Genomic DNA, 16,035 nt, shown 5'->3' on the forward strand with positions numbered 1-16,035 from the left:
TAGTGCCTGTGTGTGTGTGTGTGTGTGTGTGTTTAAAAACATGTTGAGAGTGCAAAAAGTGTACATCAATTACCTTTATAATATTAAATTATATGATTTGCTTTTATTAACTCTTATAATACATCTGGGACCAACAGTCAACTAAAGGGTGACTTAAATTAACTGAAATTGAAGCTGAAGTCAAAGATACAGTTTAAACCCAAAGATATACAAATTATAAAAATATAAAACTGAAAAAAATGGAAATTATCACCATTTGAGAAATTACTTTCAGCAAATGTTCAGCGTTTTTGATGCTGAACATTTGCACAAACCACTTGAATGATAAAAAAAGTTGTGAATTAACCTTCTGTCAATCAGCCAATCTACAAATATTCTCATTAACTGACTCAGCACAAACACAATTTAAGACACAGCACTCCATTCTGCAAATATTATCAATAAGTTTATTAAGTGGTATGAATATTCTGTTTTAAAATAAATGCAAAATTGCAGATAGATCTGTACAGTTATATGTTCACAGTTTAACATGTTCCCTTTGAATTGCCAACGTTTAGATTAAAAGAGATAGGGTTTATTATAGACACAACATTATAGAAATGCGTAATATCCATTATTATGAGTATCAAAATCATGCTTGATAAAAAAAACCTTTAATTGCCCTTTCAGTCTAATATTCAATTATAAAATATATATATATATATATATTACAACTTACATTTGCAGAGATACAATAACATTTAAAAGCAAAGAATATCCTGGGGCAAATGCAGATCAGTTTAGCCGCTACATTCGATGTGTGTGTGTGTGTGTGTGTGTGTGTGTGTGTGTGTGTGTGTGTGTGTGTGTACATGTGGATAAAAGAAACAGTCACACATTTGTTTGGTAACAAATGACAAACCAAGGCACCTGTTAAATGTTTCAGATCAAACTGACCAGCAGATTTATGAACGGAAAAAAATTATGTGATTAATAATGATTGGCTCTGGGAAAGTTTTATATATTTATATATAAAGTGCACATTGGAGACATGTACAAACACGCGATAAAACAATTTTGTTCTCCAGAAGCTGTAAAAATAGAAAATTGTGCTCTAAAATTGTGATGGCATTTAAAAAACTGATAGTATAGTAGAAGAATACTTTCTATCTTGTGACTTTTGTTTCAGAAAACTGTTGAATTAAATGGCATTGTCTTTCAGATTATACAAACTGTATAAAGGCTGGAATAAAGCTCATCTGCTCCTGAAAAACAACAAGTAAAGAGCAAATTTCCCTGCTTTGCACTTTGTATTTTTCCCATGTAAAAGTGTCATACAATAAAAAAGGCTACCACGGTGTCACATCACAAACCAAACAACAGTTCATATAGATACATAAACTCCATATAAGACATTTCATTGCTTCTACCCTTAAACCAACCGAGTGGTGTCTTTTCCTCGCTAACACAATAATGCCCCTGTGCAGCAACTTTCACATTTCTGAATGAAAACATTAAAAAAAAACACTTCACTCTGACAATGAACAAGACCCAAATTCCCCCTTTTTTCAACCCAAATACCAAAAGCACACCAGACTGAGGCTGAGCTGCTTTTATTAAGTGCATGTTCCTGCTGTGTGTGCTGTGTGCATGTATGTACAAGAGAAAAGCGAGCATTGGCGACCTGTTAATGTTTGTAAAGTCACTTCATGATGTAAGCTTGTAGAGGCAGATGAGGTGTGTGGTGTTTTAATGTGGCGGTCTATGAAGCAGCTAGCATTAGCGTAACGTCACAGGTAGCTGCGCTGATTAAAGCAAGCTGAAGTATGTATGACAGGATGCACAGTAGGTGTGATATGATACATTCTGGAAAGTTTCACATTATGTTGGCCTAGCTAGCAAATAATGCATGTGTGTGTGTTTAAGTCCACAACCTTTATTTGAATGCATGCAGAGTAATGAGCAAAAGAGGAAGCTTGAGCATGCTGTGTGAAGAGTCTGTGGCTTAAACTGAGCAGGTGTCAATGCAGTTTGGTTCTGAAGCCACAAGATGGCGCTGCTCTCAGGCCAGCTGAGATGCTGCAGCCTCTCTTTAAAAAAGTGTCTGGACTTCCCAAAGCTAATCAGAGGTGTGGTACAACAACCATATATCTATTATAATGTCACAATGAGCTGATGATAAATCTGCAAAAACTGACAGATGGTGTGATGGTTGCATGATTAGCAGGCTGACACCAGCGCATATTCAGGCCAATGAGGTGAAAGGGTTTAAACTTGCACCCTGAGGAACATTTCCCCCACTCCCTGTCAGAGTCCAATGTGTAAGGCCAGCTCATTAAAATCCCCGACCCCTCAAGTCAAAGTGGTACAGTCCAACGCTGAAACCAGCACCCAGTTTCTTTCAAGTTGCTCGGTGGAGGGTTTCACACCAGTAGGTGGCGTTTCTTGTGCAAAGCCAGGTGGTCAGAGCGGGAGAAGCTGCGTTCACAGTCGGGGCACTGGAACGGCTTGACTCCTGTGTGCTTGCGGAAGTGTCTCGTCAGCTCGTCTGAGCGGGCGAACTTCCACGTGCAGCCTTCCCACATGCACTTGTAGGGTTTCTCACCTGCACACGCAGAGAAGAAACAGGAAGATGATCAATGATCTATTTATACAATTTACTGGTCAAGTACAGCTTGTGTGCGAATCAAGACTCTCACCGGTGTGTGTCCTGCGGTGTGCTTTGAGGTGGGAGCTCTTGGTGTACACTTTGTTGCAGCCGGAGAAGTCGCAGCGATGGATTCGCCGCTTTTTCAGTGTGTCCGGAGATTCAGCAGGGAGAGGATGCTGCGTGCCCGAATGAACTATTACTGATGGGTTGTTACCCCTACGAGAGACACAGAGAACAGATTATGCTGAGTTCATTCCTGCTGCTTTATCTGGTTGACCAGGAGGGGGCGCTGGCGTTGCGTAACAGTCACCTCCATGATGTTGAAATCTAGATGTAAGTTTAATTTGGTTGCAGCTACGTTCCCAATGCAACAACAACTTCTACCAGTCAGGAAGTTGACAAACACCTCCCGCTTTCCTCAGCTTTTGCTTTGTCCTGTCGTCTCTCTCAGGTTTGTTGTTTTCACAATCATTCAACCAATTCATTCAGTGGAATTGATGCAAATCTTCTGTGCAATGCTGACGTGCAGCTGAAAATAAGAGCACAGTCTGAAAACTGTGGAGAAGTAGAAGCAGCTCTTTTCAGTCTCATATCTGAGTTCAACATGCCAAAGCTGATTAGGTTTCTAACACTCTGTGCCCTGTGTGTGTGTGTGGTGTGCAAACGTATGATTGAAGTCCATCAAATGATAACAGAATAGAAAACAGTGTGAGTAAAGTATGAAGTAGAAAAGCATCTTCAAGTGTTTTCCAGACGCCGACAAAAACAAGAAGGAGTTGTCTTTCTGCACTATCATTAAAGTGTGTGTGTGTGTGTGTGTGTCTGTGTGTGTGCGCGCGCAGGCGTGGAAGTGGCAGTTGAGAGCAGGTGTCGAGTGTTGAAATATGAATCCCTCACAGATCAGCCCTGTGTGAAGGAATGTGCAGAAAATCCCCCGCGAAACACACACGTCACTTCACACCCCATCATTATCGTACACACTGAGCAAACGTGACCCATTTAAGGTATATGTATTGTATATTTACAGTGTTTATGTGAGGGCTGGGAGGAGAGGTGATGACGGATGAAGACACACCCGCGTTTTTTTCCTTCAGGGTCCAATTTTTTTACGGTTGGCAAGGGCAACGATGGCTAGTGATGGCAACTACCCAGACAACTTTAGTAAAAGATGGGGAGCAATAACTAACTGTCAACATTCCCGGACCATTACCTGTATGATCAACCGGCAATTATGCCTTTGAGGAAAAGCCGTTGTAGGAGAACAGCTGGTGTACAAAGCAGATGACGATGGGAGATGAGGAGGAGGAGGACAGAAGTTGCTAGACATTGAGTGCAAAAAAAAATTAAAGGAAGTGCTCAGCGAGGAAATAAAAGAGTGATGAGAAGGGAGGAGGAGGTGGCGAGCTCAAGATGGCTGATATGAACCTGTGTGATGGACTGGAAGGTGATAAGAAGATGAGGGAAGGAGGTGGGCCAGACTGGAAAGACGGAATATAAGACGTCACGGCGGAATGAAGGAATCCGACACACCCCTCGCAGTCCAGTCGGTGTGTTCGCACGTCGTTCGGGATGGGTGTTGTGTTACTGGTCCTGTGTTATCTCTGTAAACTAGGAACTCAGGTCGGAGTGTGTTTTAGCTGCCCTCAGTTAACTTCTACTCACCCACATTCCCACTGAATCAACAAAAAGAGGCACAACAGAGCTCAAACTCAACCTCTCCACCAAACTTTTAAGGAATTTTGGACATTTTTGCATTCAATAGAGAGACTGTTGAGAGTTAACAGGCAATCTTTGGCACTATATTTGAGCACAAGAAGGGACATTTTGGGCACAAAAAACAACAGTCAGTCTTTTACTTTACACGTCTTTTTGCTGTCTGAGTAAATCTTGCTGAGTATTGAAAGCACTTTTTATTCTTCCTGTATGAATCAGGTCTACTTCACTTCAACTGTGCTTCACACAGCTGTGACTGCTGCAAGAAGGTATCGTAAAAAAGGGATTGTTTGGTATCAGTAAATCATATCATGGTATCGAGAAACTTCAAATGATACTGGGGAGATATAAAGGACAAAGGACTGGGACTGCACCTGAATCTTGAAAGGATCACAACAGGAACAGATATGAGCCGGTCGAACGTAAGCCTCTGGCCGCCACTTCCATATTAAGTTAAAGGGGAAGCGCCGCAGCAGACGGTGAAACTTGTGAAACATTTGGTGCTTCTTTCAAAATTTGTATGAGTGTGTCAGTGTGTCGCTTACCCGTATTCCTGTGGTATCCTGATGACTGATGGTTTCATCTCATGGTTGCTATGGAGGTCTTGACCGAGCTCCGGACGAGGCTCTGTTTTGATTGGCTTGTGCAGGTCGTGGGCGTCGCCTCGCAGCTCCAGGGGCTTCGTATTGTGAACTGGGTAGATATGAAATAGCAAATGTGAGCTGGTCAGTGCTGCAGCTTGGTCTTATTCCCAGTGACATGCAGTTGATATCTGCTTTGCATCAGCACGTTAGCATGCTGACATTAGCATCTAGCTCAAAGCACCACTGTGCAACCTGATAGAGCTGCTAGCTTGACTACAGGCTCACAGTCACAGATTTTTTCTTATTTGTTTTTGGCTCACTTTGTATTCTACATTTTTACTGCAAATGTTTATTTTAACCAAAAATACCCATGTTTTTTTTTGTTGTTATGCTTCTACATAAGTCCTTCTAGGGATGGGTGTGCAAACAGACACTATGATTAAAATGTATCTGTCATTTCTGCATGCTTTTTGTCATTGTGTGTATCAAAGCTGGTGACCTCTGAATGTCAGTGACCACAGAAAACAGAACAACACAACGAGAAACTGCTATTCTAAGAACACAAAAAAAATGACAAGCACTTCCTCGTTTTCAGTTAAAGATATATTCATTTAAGAAGAAACTTTTTTGCTTGTAAAATCTGGGAAAAATGATGAATAAGAATTTGTGTTCTTTCATTGTCACTGTTTCACTTTGGTTTGTTTTAAATTAATGCGTATTTCCATGCAAATTTAAATTGAACAGAAGTTAAAGTGAAGAAAACGATAAATGAGGCTTCACCTGTCTTGTGCTCCCTGCTTCGATGAAGGTCGTCCTCACTGCCGACAGGTGGGCTCACCATGATTGGCTGATGCAGGCGGAGAGGCGACGGGTAGAGGACAGACAGAGGCACCATGACCGGAGACACCATGACCCCCGAACCCTGGATGACTCCGGAGCCCGAGCCGATCAGAGGAGCCACCATGGCGGGGTAAGGAAGTGAGGGAGTGGGCGGCGGAAGAGCGTGGGAGGGCGAGGAGCGCAGCTGGGAGTGTGGGGGGGAGCAGCGGGGGGAGGCGCGGCTCGCTGAGCTGTAGGGGGATGGCGGGGAGCTGCGCAAGGAGGCCGGGGACGGGGCGGAGGAGCAGGGAGGGGAGGAGGAAGAAGAGGTGGAGGAGGAGCGCTTGCTGACTGACAGGTCCACGGGCTCCAGCTGGGTTTGTGTGGGGTTGCTGGGGGTGTGGGTGAAGGCATGCATGTGCGTGGGGTGGTAGAGGTGGGCGGAGTGGGAGAAGATCACTCCGTATGGCTCCGGGGTTTTCACGAACGAAGAGTAGAATGACTGCTGGAGAGGATGCGGGAGAGGGAAGCAGTGAAGGGGGACAAAAGAGCAGAGTGTTAAACATTTCCGCTCCGCATTGACAAAAAACACGTCTCAGCCACACAAACAACTACAGCCGGCCAAAAAATGTTCACTCGGCTCTGCTCGGGAGCGGATAACTGTTATGTCTCAGAGTACAGTGTGTGTGTGTTCATTAGCCTGCTGCCTGGCAGTGTTGCTCCCCATTGTATGCAAATGCAATCCACTGTACAGCAGCCTGTTTGTCCAGGAAGAGCAGGAATGTGGGAACCAGTCTGTCTAGACACGTACCGGGCATGTGTGTAGGCGTGTGTGTCGGAGTTACTGTATGGCAGGCATGTGCATAATATTCCATAATTGGGCCAAGTGGCTGCAGATTTTGTTGCAACCAGTCAAGAGGTCACCAAATTAACCTGCTGAAGACCGAGATCAGGTGATTAAATGGGTCCAGCCTGGTGTGCTCCTCCTCGGTTGGAATGAAAACCCGTAGCCACACGGCCCTTCGTGGAATAGTTTGGACATGCCTGCTGTATGGCATCGAAAAAACGTGTCCGGGCACGATGGGAGCACACAAACACACGAACACCCAAAGCTGCATTTTACACAAACACACATGTGTCTCACCGTCTCCATGTCTGTCTTCAGAGGGTAATCATACATCAGCATGGCTGCACAGGCCAGGCTCCTGCAAAATGAAACACACACATAAACAGCCATCAGGACACATGGGTAACACAAAACACTCAGCTCACACTTTTCAGAGTCATTTCATTTGCTTTTAGGGTAAAAAAAAAAAAACACGAAAGCAGTCATAATCTAGATCCAGTGGTGGAAGAAGAACTCAGTTTCAACAGACAGTTTTATCACCTAAATGTATTTTAGGCATTTAAATTAAAAAGTACTCCTTCTGCAGAATATCAGCCCCCATGACTGACAGTTCAGTGTTTCACAACCTGGGGCTCAGGCCCCTCCAAAGGGTCACAAGATACATCCAAGGGGTCGTGAGATGATTAATGGGGTCAGAAGAAAGACAAAACATCAATCTGCTGCATACATTTGGTCTTATTTTTCAGACCTTCCTCTAACCTCTTAGTGAAATATTGGACTGTTTTAAGTCTTCCGGCCTCAAAACAGATGTTTAAATGAAACCATGTGAGAGTGGAAATCTCTCTTTGGCGAAACTGTTAACAGCTCTTAGACACTTGAAGCGTGACAACAGGCCTCAACTGGACACCGATCTCTTGTCAGGGGTCAAAAGCCAAGCAGGTTGGGAACCAATTAATTAATCACAATGTTTGTCATGTAAAAAATTAATTTGAAGAGTAAACATAGGGTAGTAAGTAAGTAATACTCAAATAAAGTATAAGTTCCTCAAAATTGTATGTAAGTGCAGTATTTGAGTACATGTACTTAGTTACATTTCACTGACATTTGTCTTGTTTCCATCTTTTACTGTTAAAATACTAAAAAGAACTTCTAAAAATGATCTTATTTTTAAGGCAGAAGAGAGAGAAACACCAAAACTGCTGGACAACTTTAAAAGTGAATCATGTGTATGCACACACACACACAAACACACACACACACACACACACACGTTTGACAAGTGATGAAAAGTAAATCACAGAGAGAAAGGCTAGACTGAGACGGGTCTGTAGTTAAGTATAGGTGCCTGAACAGTGTCTGAAGTATGTGTGTCTATCAGTAAATCACATCAGACAATAGGAAAACATAATTTTTCTGTCACATTTTACGCATCTTCTCCTCCTCCCTCCTTCAGCCACCTCCGCCAGAAGCTCCTCTTTCTCAATCAACAATTAACGTTCGTCTGAAAAACAGACGACGTCCAGACAACTTTGCGGCCGTTTCAGACAGTTACAGGTGTGATGTGGCAAAAAACCTTGTCTCACACACACACACACACACACACACACACACACACACACACACACACGCGCGCGCGTCTACTGCGGCCTGTCGAGTGTTTGGATCAAAAGCGTGTGAGGTTTCAAAGGTGGTTCCAGTTACCTTGGCTTTGAATGGCCAGGTGCAGCTGCGATGACTCGATGTTTGTGCCTAAATGAGTGTGTTTATGAGCGCGGTAATGTGTGTGTGTGCGTGAGTGTTCAGTGGAGCATTAAGGCAACATGAACTGTCAAAGAATGTACCCTGAGGGAGTCTGTGTGTGTGTGTGACCTGATTAAAGTCCACTATCTGGAGACAAGTTAGCCTTTAATTATTAACAAATGGGCAAGAACACAGGCCGTCACACCCTGGTACACACACAAACACACATGCACGCACGCGCACACGTACGCAGAGTCCAGATGGGGAGCAGACCAATAGGAGAGCAGGATGCTGGCTTGCTGGGTCAGGAAGGGTGCGAACATGACGACTGAAGCCTCGCCCTTGCCCGGCTCCAAAGAAACAAAGAGACTGCAATCAGGTGTGACTGGTGTGTGTGTGTTTGTGTGCGTGTGCGTGCTATACGTCTTTCAGGGTGTGTTTTCTAATCCGGGTTTGTATTGTGTTGTAGTTCAACTAGAGGTCAAGCAGTTGTTCTATTGTGGTCGTGAATGACACACACAGAGGTGATAATAAGAGCAGGGCCTGTCTGAAGCATGAGCAGATAGATCACGAATCAGGAGCAGGACAAAAGAGGGGACTTCTCCTCGTCTCAGTGGACAGCGTAAGCACAGCGCGCAGGTATTTTCCCACAGATACACCAAATTCAAAATGTCCAAAAGAACGCTCAGGCTCGACAAATCATTCCCCGCTGTGGAAGTCCCCACGGCTCACGTCTATCCTCACATCATAATATTTTACCTCCGTTACTGAAACAGCGACGCGGCAAGGGCTCGTACTGAGAGCGCTGCTTATGCAAGAGACTGTCTCTGACTCACAATCAATCACATCTGCAAACAAAGAGACACTGTGCCATTGACGGAAAGCACCAGAAAACAGGCCGAGGCAACGCAACCCAGCGACAGTCACAGCTTTCAACTCGCGGGTCCAGTCCAACACGTGCGGCTGCTGCTGCTAACGGGGATTATCGATTGATGATGATTTATTTTTCTGATTGTCTGTCCACTCACAATATCCCATATCCAAGGTGGCGTCTTTAAATTCTTGTCTTATCTGACCCACAGCCAAAAACCCCAAAATACCAGGAAACACTCTACTAAGTCCCCTTATTTAGCATTTATAAGAAGTACATTAATGAGATTTTTGTATATTCAGTAACTGGTTTATAAAACATTGTAACGCACTTTTAAACAGATTTGACTGTTAATTATTTAACAACAACTGAAAGCTGGTGTATACACAGATATTGAATGACAAAGTTAAAAACAGTTGTAATAATTCAAAATAAAAATCTTAAAACCTTCACAGGAGATGTTATAATTTCTGTAGTATACCGTACATTAATAAGCATTTAAAATGTCCTAATTGGTATTTTTGATCCACATTATAACGTGTTATTAAACCATTTATAAGATATTTGCATACTGTTCATAAAGTAAATGCTAAATATGGAGGAGCTTTTTGACAAAACATCGATCAAACACATGATACGAGTGACTCAGGGCTTCTGTTAAACTGTAGAGGGACACTGAATGCAAACGATCTCCTCACTGCAGGGCTGGGCTCGGTTACGTGTGCTCCTGTGAGCAAGCGCACGCATGGAAGAATGTCATAATCGCTCTCAGAACATCTGAGTTCAACTCTCGCAAAAAGTGTTACAAACCCCCGCAGCACTCAGAAATCCTCGAAAGAAGACACGCAGTTGGGGGAACATGCCACTCCTCTCACAGCATGAGCGTCAAGGTGATTTATGTCGGCTGAGACACTAGCACTTAAAGTTTAGCGGGCTCCTGCTCGTCACTGCTTTAAACGCGGGGCGATCTGGGTGAAGGTGATGCTCTCGGTCACATAGCTGCAGCAGCGCATAAATGAATTTTTGTGTTTGTGTGAATCTGCCTCGTGGTTTGGGTTTACCACAGTGGGAGAGTTATCAGGCAACATGTGACAGCAGGATGGTGAGTGGGACGCCCGACCTTGTGAAAAAGACAAACTTTCCCTGGTGCCCCCGGCTGTGTCATAAAAAAATAAATACAATGAGCCGCAGAAAGTTCAGACAATCGCAGGAAAGAAATTTAATTCAGCGGCGTAGCATCTTTCTCAGGCACCTCCACCAACCATCGAGCCTCAGGAGAGAGGAGACAAGCTGCAGCTGGAGCCTGCTGGTGTGTGCGTGAATCAGATTTAGTTCAGATTTAGACAGAGTTGATCCACACTGACTGATCTGATAATTCATTAATTCTTTCAGGCAAATTTCCGGTCAAACATACTGTAAAACACTATAACATTCAGTTTAAGCATCACCATGTCCTGCAGGTCCCTCAGATGTAAAAATCAGAGGACACACACACTGTGAGGTGGAGGAGGCGGCGTGCACTGCGCCTTCACGGTGCATAAGCAGCCCCACCTGGTTTGTTGAGGAGTATTTTCTCCCTGTGCACTCCGCCTGTGGGCGTGTGTTTGTGCTTGTCAAGAGTGGTCGGCAAATATTGTCCCTCTATGTCAGTGGAGCTACTGTGTACTCAACCTCAACCCACTCAGCAAACACTTCCTACACCCCTCTCTCGCTCCACCTTTGGACTCCAGGTCTTCTTCGGCACCTCCTCTTCCTCACTCGCTCCTCAGCAATCACTTGCGTCTTTACTACTGTATTTATCTGAACCACACACCACCCCGCACTCTTTTTCTCTCCCTCTCTATGAATGACATAAAACAACATGACTGAAGGGGAAAATATTGTGGCTTGGAGTCCCTGGCTACTGACTCAACCACACACACACACGCACACGCACACACACACGTATACACACTTGCAGCCGCACACTGAGTTTCTGCTAGCTCAACAGAATACACACACTAAATCACTAAAGGACTAAATTATTACAGACACGCACACATGCTCAGACACACACAGACACAAACGGGGCTGCACACCCGCACACACACACACTCTCTAATGGCAACAGGCTGGAGATGATGAGATCACCAGAGAGACCAGAAACCTCCAGACAACAGCTTTGTCCAAGAACACGCCGCAATAGACACACACACACATGCGTGCGCGCACACACACACACAAGCACAAACACACACACACACACAGCCTTCAGTTCCCTGCTCCTGACTCTTTTGCCTTTCTCTGCCGCCTCTTTTACCTTCTCACCTTGTGTGCTGTCTTACACCTGACTGTCATTTCGATCAAAGCTCGCCCGATTCTGCCAGCACTCAATATTCACACCTCATTGCTTGCGGTGTAGGACGCTTCATGTACATACTGCAGCTCAGTTCACACCTTGTTACCTATTAGACCCCTCGGGGGACGCGCTGATTATTCTTAATTTAAGATCCCAAATTACGTGACTCATCTATTACGTGGCGGGCTAATATTCCGGCGTTTCACTTTTTCCTTCTTCTGATTGCTCCACGCTCCTTCCATTGCCCTCGACTCACTAGAGTTTACCCCCTACTGCACCTCCCTGCTCCCTAATTTCAACCCCTTACCTCACTTCCTACTCCCGACTCCCCTAATGACGCCTCTGAGTTTGACTCCTCTCGCTTTGAGGCCCCTGCTAAAGCCCCCTATCCTCTTATTTTGGCTTCCTCTTCCCTCATCTGAGCTGCCTAGCCCACTCCTCCCATCCTTTCACTCCCCCAAAACCCACACACAAGCACACAGCCCCTCTCAGCTCCTCTCCAGCACACTGTGGGGCTGCAGGCCTGCAGACCTCGGGGGGAAGCCAGAGGGGGCCGTCGGCAGGGGAGAGGAAACAGGATCCATCATCGCACACTCATGCAAACGCATGGACACACACATTTAAAGACACACCGGAGTTGACATGAGGCCCGAGCACTGGCAAAGACACACATGTGTGCGCACCTACAACTGAACTTGTCAAAGAGAGCAGCGATTTGAGGATTTCCAGACAACGAGAGGACAGAGGGAAGGAGAGGGAGAGAGAAGCTGCCAGGGAGAAAGAGGGAGAGAAGCGGAAGCCCTCAGAGTTTAGTCTGACTGTTATTATTTCCACACTGCGTGATGGGTCGGGGGGTGTAAAGAAGAGGAGGAGGAGGAGGAGGAGGAGGAGAGTGAAGCCAAATGGGGGGTTGCTGCTGCAGGGGGCCTGCGGTTTCCTGTCTGACCCCCCCCCCTCCAACACACACACACACTGCACCTCCCTACCCGAAGAATGAGAAGAGAGAGGGGGGAATAGAAGGAGAGAGAGGGCAAAGAAAACAGCCGCTCTGACCAAACTATGTCAAAATGGAAGTGGAAAGAACAAGGCAGAGACAGAAACGGGGAAGAAAACGAAGTGGGTTTCGACCAAAATATGACAAAACTTCAATGAACCTCAAACATGGGGAGGGGGAGAAAGAGCTACACAGTCACAGTGGCCCAATCCAGTGGTTGAAAAGCGGTAACAGACACACTGCACAAGTGTGTGTGCCCGCATGCGCGCGCTTTTGCATGGCCATGTGTGTGTGTGTGTGTGTGTGTGTGTGTGCTTTTGCGTGTGCTGGCACGCATGTGAAGTTGTGTAACGAGTTACAGCTTTTTACGTTTATGGCTGTCTGTGGGCCGCGATGTCCTTATTCCCTTAACTTCTAATGGAGAATCACCATCTATTCAGCATCCAGGAGTTTAATGTTTAGCTCTAATGTTCCCTGGGGCATGCTGCCCTTTGAGCAGTGTGTGTGTGTGCGTGTGTGTGTGTGTGTGTGTGTGTGTGTGTGTGTGTGTACACACACTCTTGCGCATTTTGTTCCACCAGATAACATCAGCATGTTGATTCAGGAAAAAAAAAAAGGCACAGGGGTGGGTGGGGTATTTGGGGCGTGTGCGCCCAAGTGTGTGTCAGCTCTTGTGAGAGACGAACGAATAAGCAATAAATAAAAAAGAGAGGTCAACTCATCCTCTTCCTCTTCTTTTTAAACTTTCTCTAGAGCAGGAGAAAGAGTGTAAAGTAAGACAAAGAGGCCGAGAGAAAGAGAGCGAGGTCGCCCTCATTCCACCCGTCCACCCCCCACATCCACATCCCTCTCTCCTCCCTTCTTCTTCCCTCTTTCTCTCTCACTCCAGGCTCTAAACAGGATAAGGGCTTCATATGCCAAGTGGAATGTGTGACGCAAGCCTCAGCCTTGAAACAAAGCACAGGAAACAGGGAGAGACAGAGACGGAGAAACACACACACACACAGCGAGAGAAATGTGTACTGTAAAGTGGAGCGGAGTGAAATCAGAGGACAAAGAAGTTCAGGTGTGACTGAATCTTTCACACACACACACACACACACACACACACACACCTGTCAAATGTGTGTGACACTGCACTCAGCTCTGACACCACGCAGAAGCACTGAGGGTCACCTCTCACTCTCTCGCACATTGATCCTGCATCAGCATCAGCCTTGACCGGTGGCTCGTCAATAAATGACGACAATAATAATAATTATCTAATCATAAATCAATACCTCAATGAGTCGAGAAACAGAAAATCAGCGACAATTCTGATAATCAATGCATCGTTTCAGCTGCTTCATCAAGCAAAAATAGGATAGGACATGCGTGGTGATTTTGCTGCTTGATTTTGCTTCATACTGTTTTATTGATTATCTTTAGATTTTGGCACACCTCAAGACAACTCAGAACTTTAAAGGGGCAATTTTCACTATTTTCTTGGTATTTCTGACACTGAACAATCAACCTCTTCACTAACACTGATCTGGAGCTGATCAAACCCATATTAATCTCATACTAATCATAGTTAATCTCTTTTAAACAGATTAAAATCTCACATCACAGTATATGGTCACAGGTTATTACATGTCATTAACACTGATAAAGAGCGAGAACCAGCCGCACTCACATCAGTGTGAGACCTCCTTCTCTCTCCCTCTCAAGCCTCTATTTGACCTCTTGCTTTTTTATTATATTTAATTAAACAACACTTTGTTCTATAAAAGGCTCTAAAGGCTATAAATAGCTCAGTCTCTCTGCTGCCTTTCTGTGGGGTTGAGTTACATCAGTTATCAGCCAGCGTCCAGCTCATTAAAGTTTCAAGAAAATACGCTCAGTTTCTTCATTTTCACAACAGGAAACGTGCGCAAATGTTAATTTAACGCACGAACTCCGGGAAACTCTCCTAAAACCATCTGTGAGCAATTAACCAATTAGGCTAATTAATAAGACACGAGCGGCTTCTAATTAAACAGACCCACATCTGCTTGTTTATGGACTTCTTCTCTTTCTCACGTTACAATAAAATTGACTTTACGCATCAACCACCGCATCCAGCCTTCAGAGGACCACGCAGCAATTGCGGGCTTCACCGCAGCACATCCGAGAGGAAACAAGATCAGCGAGCCGGGGTCACCGCCTGAAAGCCAGCGGACAGTTAGAGGAAGACTTACTTCTCAGACGGTCTATTCCTGGAGGAGAGTCGGTGCTTTCACAGAGCTGCTGCTGCCTCGCTGAACGGCAAAATGTCCCGTTTCTGTGAGAAACTCAATCACACAACTCCGCTGAAAAAGTGACGCAGGCGACGGTCGGCGCTGCGCGGTGTCACTGACATGAGGCTGAGGAAAAACAAGACGGTCCAGTGATCGATGGCTCCACAAAACTTCCCGAAGTTACGAAACTCCCTCTGTGTGTGTGTGTGTGTGTTTGTGTGTGTCTCTCTCCGGTTTTGTCGTTTAGAAACTGCTGTCACATGATCCTCTGTCTGTCTGTCTATTCTGCATGGGGTCGGGCCGCTGGGCGGGACCGGGGCGGGGTGGTCCAGCGCGTGTGTTTGCGCACGCGCGCGCGTGTATTTGTGTGTGTGTGTGTGTGTCGCAATTTTCTTCTCAAGTTTGGAGAAGACAAGTACTTGGAATAACTTGAGAACAGTTAATAAAGCTGAGCAGTGCACAGTGTGTTTAGTACAATTTAAATCTTCATCAGGCCTGTGTCAAGTCTGGCACAGTGACCTGATAGATCATATATCTTTAACTTCAGCAGAAACAGCATTACCACGGTGTGCTTTAACACACTTTATATTGCAGATATTACTTGTGCAGCCTGTGCACATTGTATATAAATTACTTAAGTTTATCATACTGTTTTATGTTGCTTATTAAGTCACACAGTGTACTGTGGTAAGAATTTCACAATATTATTTTAGACTTGCAGAAAAGGTTTAATTTTTACACATTGCAATTCATAGCATTTTAACTATCCATTTGTTTATATATTTACATGCATAGCTTTACGTGCATATTGCCTGTCCCTTTATGCAAGAGTCATTTTAGTTCCTGGCAGCCCTTGTTTTAGGAGGGACAGTTGTGAGTGTAACAGTCAGAGTGAGGTGTGCTGCAGCAGAGAGGGGAATCTGCTGTGAACTCAGAAGAGAGAGGATATTGGGTGTGTGCTGTTTTTCGGGGGTTGACGTTGATTAAAGATGATTTTGAATTTGAAATTGTAGCCCACAGGACTGGGGAACAATACCAAAGAAAATAGCATTGCATTTGTGTAAAAAATACAGAAATATTACCAGCAAATGTGGGAAAAGTACTCATTAGGCTTTACTGATGCACTGCTGGGTGAGCAACATTTGAGTCATGGCAGGAAGCTGATTTTAATTCATTTGTACACCCCTGGGAAGTTTTATATGGTGTAGCCTGTAAAATGGCCTCATCATACACTCAGTGGCC

General features: G+C 44.9%; 1 protein-coding gene across 2 annotated transcripts; it reads right to left on the reverse strand.

Annotated features, from left to right (window-relative positions):
- Nucleotides 1–423: 423 nt before the first annotated feature.
- Nucleotides 424–15,029, reverse strand: klf3 (Kruppel-like factor 3 (basic)). Of its 2 annotated transcripts, none has more exons than XM_041933711.1 (6): nucleotides 14,755–15,029; nucleotides 6,890–6,950; nucleotides 5,707–6,247; nucleotides 4,888–5,035; nucleotides 2,679–2,845; nucleotides 424–2,584 (listed from the first exon to the last, which is right to left on the reverse strand). In XM_041933711.1, exons 2-6 carry the CDS (start codon nucleotides 6,929–6,931, stop codon nucleotides 2,403–2,405), a joined length of 1,080 nt encoding a protein of 359 aa, XP_041789645.1. In that variant the 5' UTR covers nucleotides 6,932–6,950; nucleotides 14,755–15,029; the 3' UTR covers nucleotides 424–2,402. The 2 variants fall into 2 exon arrangements, with proteins under 2 accessions (XP_041789645.1, XP_041789644.1); XM_041933710.1 differs by having other exon boundaries at nucleotides 5,707–6,250.
- Between the last annotated feature and the right edge of the window lie 1,006 nt (nucleotides 15,030–16,035).

The sequence above is a fragment of the Chelmon rostratus genome, chromosome 3 (assembly GCF_017976325.1).
Source record: "Chelmon rostratus isolate fCheRos1 chromosome 3, fCheRos1.pri, whole genome shotgun sequence".
Taxonomy (NCBI): Eukaryota; Metazoa; Chordata; class Actinopteri; order Chaetodontiformes; family Chaetodontidae; genus Chelmon; species Chelmon rostratus.